This window comes from Haliotis cracherodii, unplaced genomic scaffold, assembly GCF_022045235.1.
Source record: "Haliotis cracherodii isolate W230 unplaced genomic scaffold, xgHalCrac1.p SCAF_9, whole genome shotgun sequence".
In the NCBI taxonomy this organism is placed as follows: domain Eukaryota; kingdom Metazoa; phylum Mollusca; class Gastropoda; order Lepetellida; family Haliotidae; genus Haliotis; species Haliotis cracherodii.
Genome location: NW_027266343.1, coordinates 7,475,021 through 7,485,948, shown reverse-complemented (window position 1 = coordinate 7,485,948; position 10,928 = coordinate 7,475,021). Strand labels below are relative to the sequence as shown.

The 10,928-nt window shown below is 41.7% G+C and overlaps 1 protein-coding gene across 1 annotated transcript; it reads right to left on the bottom strand.

Moving 5' to 3' along the window:
* Positions 1 to 1,673: 1,673 nt before the first annotated feature.
* Positions 1,674 to 10,212, bottom strand: LOC139453137 (uncharacterized). Its single transcript, XM_071234765.1, has 7 exons — positions 10,129 to 10,212; positions 7,440 to 7,550; positions 6,122 to 6,256; positions 5,660 to 5,704; positions 5,010 to 5,117; positions 3,129 to 3,266; positions 1,674 to 1,965 (listed from the first exon to the last, which is right to left on the bottom strand). The coding sequence occupies exons 1-7, from the start codon at positions 10,178 to 10,180 to the stop codon at positions 1,892 to 1,894; spliced, it is 663 nt and encodes a 220-aa protein (XP_071090866.1). The 5' UTR covers positions 10,181 to 10,212; the 3' UTR covers positions 1,674 to 1,891.
* Positions 10,213 to 10,928: the final 716 nt, after the last annotated feature.

Here is a 10,928-nt window from a genome sequence, read left to right as displayed (position 1 = left end):
TTTTTATAAAAATGCGATATATTTAACGCCCACCCTGTATCACATTGTATATTTTGTTATATAAAAGAAACATTTAGATAACAGCACCTGAATGTTGCAATAATATCGTCCGACTATCTATAATGTACCGTGTTCCTGACACGACTGTAGACCTGGGGTCACACCGTGATGAGCTGGAGATGGGCACAGTGTGTGGGCGGCGTGGGGCAGATATACAGCTATCTATGTAGGTCAAGAACAGAGACACCATACATTTGCTGTCATTGTTCAAATACACGGAGTGTATTGAGCCAACTCAAAGACTGCCTTCTTTACTGGTGCCAAATATAGAAATGTGAAAATATGGTCAGTGCCTGCCAACACGATTACGTAATGTCCGTCATGACCTGAGCGCAGGTTAGGGTTCAACAGCTGATCGAGTGAGTGAGTGAGTTGGGTTTAACGCCGCTTTTAACAGTATTCCAGTTATATCACGGCGTGTCAGCTTAATGTACATGTAGGAAGAAAGCCCGAAGTGATGCAGGTCTCAGACGTTTTACCACTTCGGTTAAACCCACGAGCACGGGTATGGTGCTGACAAACCCAGAAATATAATCGGGGCGAACCGGGATTCGAACCCACAATCATAGGTTTCTGGCGTGCCAAAGGGACGCAACTCTGCACAGGGAATCGCGGCGCCTTAGACGACTGGGCCACCCGTGCCCCCACAGTTGATCGAACTATCGGTTTTAGTATCTATGGCCAATGGCTACACATCGATGACGATAAAATCAATAGCTGACATCGATATCGTGCTAGAGCATCGCGTTTCGATATATTTCATTATATGAAACGCAATAATTGTTTCCTTTTCCATGCGTATTACACACAGGAGTGTCCATTTAGAGCACGTGGGCGCACGTGTGTTCCAGTCGCCAAAGGCAGAGTTGCGTCCCTTGGGCACGCCAGAAACCTATGATTGTGGGTTCAAATCCCGGTTCGCCCCGATTATGTTTCTAGGTTTGTCAGCACCATACCCGTGCTCGTGGGTTTCACCGAAGTGCTAAACGTCTGAGACCTGCATCACTTCGGGCTTTCCTCCCACATTAGGCTGACACGCTGCGATATAACTGGAATACTGTTAAAAGCGGCGTTAAACCAAACTCACTCACTCACTACAATGTAGTATAGCATTCATTATTCCTCGGTAGCGAATGAAAACGAACAGTGACAAACTGAAGTTTGTTTGTGTAGTAAAATTGCTCTTGGGCACATTAACAAAAAAGTTAGTGACTATTTTTCAGGTGTAGACATACGCTGGCGCACCTACAACCGGAAGTGGTACAGATTTGTACCACGTGTTTTGGCCGCCAACTGTTGGCTAAAAGCTGAGCTTGCTGGGCGAGCCAACAGCGGGATCAGTATGGGTTACGACGTTAAGTCGGACAACGTACATTGGTGAAGCAGAATTTCTCGTAATGCACTCGTGGTACTATAGCCATTGTTGAGGTCCCAACTAATAACCCCGGGGGAAAGGTCAGTTTTCTGACAAAATTTGACATTCTTCACTAGTCAAAATAGTTAAAAATAGTTCCGTCAATTCCAAGTGCAAATTAATTAAATTGTTAGTTCAAGAATGTATAATTGACAAACACTCCATTCCTGAAAAATAATGGAGGGCTGAAACAAAAGAATGACGTCACAGATGTGTTTAATTGAATCGTTGACAATAAAACAATGACACCTCTTTTCGACGGTGCTGAGAAAATGTATTAATGTGTAGTCGAAGCTTGGAAACATCAGGAATTGGTTGATGACATAGCATGAAAATTCGAGCATTCAGTGGTCATTGGATCTTTCACTGTTCATTCCTAGCTCCTGAAACAACACATGGACATGGTCGCGTGAATGGTCAGTCTTGGATGACCGCTGGTCCCCGAAAAGACTCTGCAGATGATTGTATAGAAGGCAGCACGTTGTCGTCAACTGAAAAGCACATATACACGTGTACACGTAATTGAACTGCATTTATGATATTTAAATCCCAGGTCACTTTTCGTTTGTTACGGATCATCCCCCTATATCTCCAGGGCTCGCATTTCGCTAAACCTACACCAACCCCAAGACCCATTCACAAGGTTTCCGCGATCTTTAATTACCTGCCCTTGATTTCTTTAAGCCAATTTGATTGGCTACGCTACTAGGTCTAACGGACCAATCAGCATGCGAGTTACAAACCAGCCTCAATGAGGGGTTGGCAATTTCAACAACATAGCGACCAGCAACTGACCACCATAGAGTTTGCAAGAAATTCAAAGTTGAAAGACTGACTAACACGCAAAACAAAGCCCTCGGATATTTTTTTTGGCGGAAAGGATGTCTTAAAAAGTTTCAATAAAAGCTGGCGGTGCCTTTGATTTTCTAGGCAGTACGAGTTACCTCCCTTACCCATTTTTTTTTTTCCTTATCTCGACGTTTGATTGGTCGGTAAAATGTTAATGAAATTCAAGGGCGGGTAATTTAAGATCGCGAAAACCTTGAGAATAGATCCAGAAGTTTATGTAGGTTTACCGAAATGCGAGATATAGAGCATGGTTACAGATGAACGTTCCAATATAACTGATATTGTGATACAAGTCTAAAGCTTTTGTAAATCCTTCCTAACAACATGTTTCTTTGATTTAGAGTATATCTTAAGAACAAGTGTCGGAATGACGTTTTCCTCATAATTATCAGACATTTTAAAAATAATATCCTGCATTCAGAATTAATTTCATTTTAACTTGATATAGTTAGGGTAGAAAATTCGCAATTTAAGAGTTGATAGTAGTCTGGTTAAGAGGTGACATATGCATGACATCAGTTTTAGGATCATCTCAAGGATCAAGTGTCTTTTGTTAGGTTACAAAAATAACACTGCATACGCATGTAGTTATGGCATTAATACTTCATGTTTTTGTTGTCAGATATCCAAGAATATCATCCCGTTATTATACAATTCAACTGTCAGAAATACACAATGACTTATATAAGCTTTGGGCTCGAATACAGTATTCTTCCTGTGGGAAGAGACTGGGTACTCTTCAGTTTTAAATATTCTTACAATAATGTCCTCACATTGTCTTGTCTAACGTAAACTGCCGACGTACCGTCCTGACAACGAGCACATGTCTTTCTACAGTGGTCGTCGACCCAAATTGAGTAGGTGTCGTTGCTGCAGAGGCTGCGGCCGTAGTCCTTGCAGTTGTTCACTGTGTCCTTGCAGCCTCGGGGTGGATGGGCGATGCCTGCAAGTTATCACTGCCCAAGTCAAATCAGAACAAGTGTTTGTGTAAGGGGAGTTTGGGGAGCTTATTGGACACAGCATGGCCTTGACAGGTTGATTGCCTGGGGTTTGTTTCCCACGATGGTGCCTGGCACGTTTATGTGTCCCTTGTTGATAAACTGCTGCAATATTGTTAAATGCGAGTATTCAGTATTGTTCATAAGCAGCCTTTAGACATATTCCGGCTATTACATAGACTGGATGATCACTTGGGGAATTGAACCCAGATCTTTGACGGGACCAGCGGACGTTAGCCACCTTACGACCCCAATGCGACTTGAAGCCGACTCAAACCTCTTGCTCTAGTGTTGACCTTTGTAACTGTCTTGTCATTCAACGTCAGTGTGTCGTATATGTATCTTAATAATGTACATGGGTTATAAATTATGGGTTTCATAAGGTACAACTAGTTACAAGATTACGGTAACCTAGCCGGCACAGGTCACTGACGTGGTAAGTGAGATATTGACCGGGATCAGTGTCAGGGCAAGATGACGTGAACCAGATCACAGCTGAGTGTTGGTCACCATGTCCATACCCTGGACACACTGACCACTCGTCACCACAGCCCTTTAAGCCAACCATCATTGTTTTTTACACCCAAATATTGAAACCCATCTCCCGGAGAGCCTTCAACAAAAAAAACCTGTGATGGTCAGTATGGAACGGTTTTTATTATGTCAATACCTTTCTGACATAACTTTTCCAGTATCCAACGTAAATATATAACGTCAATCAGTCTTGATTATCCGCCGAAACAGATTATATTGGGCGTAAAAGGCAAAATAGCGGTGAAAATTATATGAATGGATCACTGAAAATCAGGTGATCGCGAACAATGAAGGAAGATCCAGATTCCATTGCCTGCCTGATGAAATTCTGGCAGTCTCTGTTTGGTTTCTTGGCGTTTATATATGGAATCAAAAAATAGTCATCGTGGCGTCGAGGGGCGGTCGGGTAGCCTAGTGGTTAAAGCGTTCGCTCGTCACGCCGAAGACCCGGGTTCGATTCCCGACATGGGTACAATGTGTGAAGCCCATTTCTGGTGTCCCGCGCCGTGATATTGCTGGAATATTGCTAAAAGCGGCGTAAAACCATACTCACTCACTCGTGGCGTCGTTGCATTGTCGCGTTACAAAAACAAACAAAAAGTGTCACTGTTAACCAAAGCAATAGAATACGACAACGCGACATTTTAGCCATGTATCGCATTGTTGTGTTTGATTAATATGTTCTTTTATTCAACCAAAGGGCAACAATGCGACAACGCCGAATCAAAATTGTGTACAAAAGAGCTAAGATGCACGACAATATCCCCTCCAGGATTCCATATATATATGCCCCCAGTTTTACAACGAAGATCGTTCCGGGAATATGTTGTATGGTCTTGTGAAAAGCGTTATTGGTAATTGTTTTCATAAATGCTTTTATTGATCAAGAAGAGCACACTGACACCTTATTCTTTCTAAGGGCGGTTGGTTAGCCTCGTGGTTAAAGCGTTCGCTCGTCACACCGAAGACTCGGGTTCGATTCCCGACATGGGTACAATGTGTGAAGCCCATTTCTGGTGTCCCCCTGCCGTGATATTGCTGGAATATTGCTAAAAGCGGCGTAAAACCATACTCCTCACTTATTTTTTGTCAAACAAACTTGTCAACCCAAAAATGCTCTGATCCAACAAACAAATTAATTTGCTGTGACTTACCTCTACAGTAGCCACAGTATTCCAGACAGTTCAGTCTAGACCAGGCCTGGAAGTCTTCATCGCACGCATGCGCCCCGTAGTCATGACAGTTTACTTTGTCTCGGCAAACTGAAGCAGATCAGGAGCATGGGTTGCCAGGCCGCTGCAATTTGCTATTTCCACAGATGCAATTTTTCAAGGATTTTCAGGAAGAGATTATTAACTCCCAAACCAAAACACCAAAACACCCAACACAATGTGTGAACCTATCCGAGGATATCTGATGTTTGACTCCTTATGACTGTCTACCGTCTCCGTGGTCTAGTGGTAGAGCGTCCACACAGAGAACGGAAGGTATCGGGTTCGATCCCCGGCCTCGTCATACCAAAAGCCGTTAATAGATGGTACTTGTTGTAACCCTGCTCGGTGCTCGGCATTAAGGGGCTAAAACAAGGACTGGCCGGCTCAGAGTATACTGTGTCTGAGTGGGCTATTCATGTTAACATGCGGCATGGCCTCAGTTGGCTTGCACAATATAATCGGCATTAGTTCCGGACTAGTACAGGCAGCTACGCACGCACGCACGCACGCACGCGCACTTTGTATAGACGCGACGACAAACCCCATTTCACCCCACCTTTGGGTTGTCCAATATAACCGTATATACTCACGTACTGGCGGGATCGATTCCAAATCTTTTGCAGCCAACTCATCAGCTGAAATTATTCACACAAATGTAATTATATAACGTGTTCGTTGAACTAGTTTAATATAAGAGAAGTGTTTCATTATCCTGAGCAAAACACGATACCATGTTTGCAAACTGTAAACTAAAATGTCAGATGCTCAATGACACATTATTGGCAATCTGCATCGGATACACGGAGGGTGCTTTTTGTGAGCAGAAGTTCCAGAAGTATGTAAATAATCCGCGACTAACGGGATCGAAACGTCAGGCTCGCTGACTTTGTTGATGCATGTCATCGTATCCCAATTGCGTGCTGATGATAACAATCACTGGATTGTTTGGTCCAGACTCGATTATTTACAGACCGCCGTCATATAGCTGGAATATTGCTGAGTGCGGCTTTAAGCAACAAACAAACAAAGATACCGTTCCAAGAGCGCAGTACCAGTACAGAGACGACAATAGTAGCGGCATTTGTACTTCGCCCAATCTGCGAAACTGGGATCCGAGCATGACGACTTGTCGTAATCCACACAATCGTCGGCCACGTCGTTGCATAGTGAGGAGGCGCTTGGCGATACTGATGTGTGTTTAAAAACAATGAATTAAAGAAAGGATTAACAAAAATTCCTTTATAAAATAAGTTAAAGATAATACAATAAATCGGTGAAATAATCAGAGTAAGTTGAGTTTAACGCCGCTCTGAACAGTATTTCAGTTATATCACGGCCTGTCAGCTTGATGTGGGAGTAAGCAATTATGCACAACGAATAAGACAGCCTTAGACTACCGGGCCACCCGTGCCCCCGAATTAATTAATTAGGGCGGTCGGGTAGCCTAGTGGTTAAAGCGTTCGTTCGTCACGCAAAAGACCCGGGTTCGATTCTCGACATGGGTACAATGTGTGAAACCCATTTGTGGTGTCCCCCGTCGTGATATTGCTGGAATATAGCTAAAAGCGTTGTAAAACATCACTCACTCACTCACTCACTCACTCACTCACTCACTCACTCACTCAGTCGAATTAATTAGAGAATAGCTTAAGAGCTAAAGGCTCGGATTATATATAAATAAATTTGAGTGTGTAGAGAAAATCCACCTACTGGCTTGTAAAAACTTCTTACAAATAGGACCACAAACATCTAATGCTATAGTTTATTGTGAATGTGGCCGATATCCAATGTATGTCAACTGACTTCTTCGTAGTGTTTGATTCTGGTGTGAAATATCATCAATGCATGAGGACCGCCTCCCCCCAAACGCATACATGTTACTTTATTTAGATAGGGTATATAATTGGGCTCCAATATCAGATATCTACTATTGTCTCATGGTTTTGGTTTAATTGGCTGTCACACAGCTTTTAATGATTTAAGATATCGATACATTGATCCTAAATACTTTGTAAATCCGTCACTGGAATCCTTTGTTCGTCTGATGTCATCTAATCATAAACCTACTATTGTACAGCTATCGAAATTCATATTGAATGCAATGAAATAAGTCACATTATCAGTAATTGTATTTCTGTAATGTTATGTTCTATGCGCCTGTCGCCTCTAACTTGAAATAAAGGTGTATAAACATACATTTTATTACGTTCCATTACGGCTGTCCAAAGCAGCTTTACAACAAAATCACTTGCTCACTGGCCTTAAGTACTCAAAATAATAAGATGACGAACATCATCATCATCATCATCATCATCATAATTACATCATCATCATCAATGTTTATGTTTGTTGCAGCATATGCTAACTGACCGTGACACAGGTTGCATGTTCTCCTGCAGTTGTCGACGGCCCACACTTGGTACAGTCCGTCACACACCGCTTCTCCGTAACTCTCGCAGTTCTCCGACTTGTCCGTGCATGCTGAAATGTAACTCTTACGGATTAACGAGTGTCCGCTTTAGCTACCTGTAATTTGTCGTCAATAAGTCCATGCATACTCAACGAGTATCCGCTATATGTTTCACAGGTTTGCATGAATATACCACGATCTTCCATCACTCGTGAGTACACACGGTCTCGGTGTCTATAACCGTGACTCGTGTCTAGTTTGAGTCTGCTGATGAATGGGGTCTAGTGGATAGCATCTTCCCGAGGCAAGACAGGTAGCTGACTTTAAAAGTCCAGTTTCCGCTCTTGCCGAACTAGGCTGGAATTCCTAGGCTCGGTCGTAGCGCCACCAGTGGTTATTACGAGTTCTAAGCCGCTCCTATGGACCAACCAGATTCCACCTCTCGTATCACTTGCATTTGTTCCGAGCAAAATGGCGGCGCTCAATCAAGACAACCTGATCGATAATCAGGATCTATATTGTGATAAAACGGGTCTTACATCGCGAAGTGCATCACATCACGCGAGCACCTTGATTATAAACATGAAAAGATTCGGAAAATATCTGTTGATAACGAGTTGGCGGTGCACATGCTTTGCAAATCCTGCAATCGACCGAAATCTGCACGAAAGTTTACGAACCGGATTTCGATTTCGTTGCGCGATTTTGATAGGACTAGACTCGTTAGTCCAGCCAAAATGTAACTCCATAATGCTAGCCTAGTTCGGCAAGGGTGGAAACTGGACTTTTATAGTCAGTTAACTCCCTTGCCTCGGGAAGATGAGTGGATAGAGCGTCTGTCGAGAGCGAGGATGTTCGGTGGCTCGATCCCCGGCGGCATCGTGCCAAAAGACGGCTAGGGGTCAGTTTACTGTGTCTTAGTGGGGTACCACTGCATGGTATCTCAGAGGGCTAGAACTTTAATACCGACATTAGCCCTGACTAGTACAACACACACACACACTCACTCTCACCCCGTGCTCTAACTTAAAATATTAACTTTTATGAAAATTATAAATCCGCACAAATACCCCAAGCAAAGATTTGAATTTGAAATTTCTGATTAGTTTTTCATTTGTTTTACATGATAATCTTTAGAAAACCTGCTGTCAGTCCAAATAAACACCAACAAAAACACCAGCAATAAACACCAGCAAAATTTAAAATTACGATTTCCAGTGAAAACAGAGAGGTTTTCAGTAACTTCTATAATAGAATCCCAATTTGATACAACCCGTGAAGATCCGGGTAAGGGTAGTTCTTCAGCAACCCATGCTTGTCGTAAGAGGCGACTAATGGGATCGGGTGGTCTTGGCTGACTTGGTTGATTTACTATACTATCCCATTTACGTAGATCGATGCTCGTGGTGTCAATAACTGGTTTGTCTAGTCCAGACTCGATTATTTAGACCGCCGTCATATAGCTTGAATATTGCTGAGTGCGGCGTTAAACAAGAAATAAACAAGTTGAAACATGAGCTTGAACAGTTACGTCTGCATACAGTATTTCCTATTTTGAAAGTCAGGACGTCCATTTATCCGTATATTCCAGATTAAAGAGGTTCCATTTTTTGAAGAGCTAAGAGCCATCAGGGCCAATGTCATTAGGAGTCTGTTTTGTGATGAAAAGTGATGAATACACATATTAATATTATGTATGTTAACTTTTTTACCGATAAATTCCAAGACATTAACGCATTCTGACAGCAGAGATATAAATGTTGTTATAAAAACATGCAAAAAAGGAAATAATCTTACGTTTTTAATTTGTGTAAGGGTGGAAAGGGCCAATGTCTGTATTTTGGCCCTTTCTAACCGTCAGGCATTTGCAGGGATTTAACATGTGAGATTGATTAACTACTACTGAAAGTACAAACACATACTATTAAAGTACTTCTAAATGATTTAAACTAATGCCAACTTTGTTGCAATAGATGAAATATGATAATAAGGTGACCAACTTTCAAAATTTCTCTCAGACAACCAGTCTCATCCACACACGGAAATGAGAGCTAAAAGGGCCAAAATCTAGCAAAGTGACTTTGGCCCTTTTGAAACTTGACTTTGGCACCTTTTATAGAAATTTAAGTAGCTATATTTAAAAAACGCATCAATGAAAACATACAATATTTTTTCTACAGGTAGACAAGAACTCACAGATGTTATTTATGCAATAATATGCAAAAAGGGCCAAAGTGCATTTTGGCCCCTTTTAGCTCTAAGCTCTTTATTTGTGCACCTATCTTTTAAAAAAAAGACCAAAACGATAAAGTCAGTGTTGAAAATACATGTTTCCAAGATAAGGATTGCACGGCGTGCACCTGGCTATTTTGATAATTAAAACATGTTGCTTGATTTTGTGACAAGGAATTATCTGTTTCCATGTTACTTCTCTCACATGTCCATTGTTTAATACTGGAACTGACTGAATTAAACAGCGAACGATTTTCATTACAATATATGCAACACAAAGGTTGTTGTTTAATGTCTTTTGATCCTTTCATATTACTATATTTTATATGCCATGACATTACTTATAGTAATGAACGGTTCGGGTGTTCAACTTTTGAGCAGATTACATAAAGCATACTGTTATAAAACGTAACTTACGGTCAACTTGGACACATGGAAACACAAGGAGAATGAGAACCAGATTCCACATCTCTAGCCCCGTGCACACTCGTTGTCAAAAACAGGAACCATATGTTGAACATAGACTTGCACAAGTCTTTAAAGCAGTACTTTCTAGATAAATCATAATTTCTAAATTATGTAAATACTAAGATCAAGATGTCCCTGTAAAAGACTGGAGTACTTTCCACATATCTAGACTTGCCTATTAGTAGGATCGAATTTCTACACACACATTGAATTCTATCAGTAGAGCCTTGGAGCAAAGCTAGTTTAAGATTACAGAAATACATTTGTCTACTTCATATCCTCACTATTCCCCGCCAGATAAGAAAATAGCATGTTCCTCCAACATGCCCTCAGCTTTGTAGTAGTAATGAGTATCTTATCAACCTAGGGCGGTGTGGTAGTCAAGTGGTTATAGGGTTCACTCCCAATTGTCTGTAAGCTTTGTAGTAGTAATGAGTATCTTATCAACCTAGGGCGGTGTGGTAGTCAAGTGGTTATAGGGTTCACTCCCAATTGTCTGTAAGCTTTGTAGTAGTAATGAGTATCTTATCAACCTAGGGCGGTGTGGTAGTCAAGTGGTTATAGGGTTCACTCCCAATTGTGTGTAAGCTTTGTAGTAGTAATGAGTATCTTATCAACCTAGGGCGGTGTGGTAGTCAAGTGGTTATAGGGTTCACTCCCAATTGTGTGTAAGCTTTGTAGTAGTAATGAGTATCTTATCAACGTAGGGCGGTGTGGTAGTCAAGTGGTTATAGGGTTCACTCCCAATT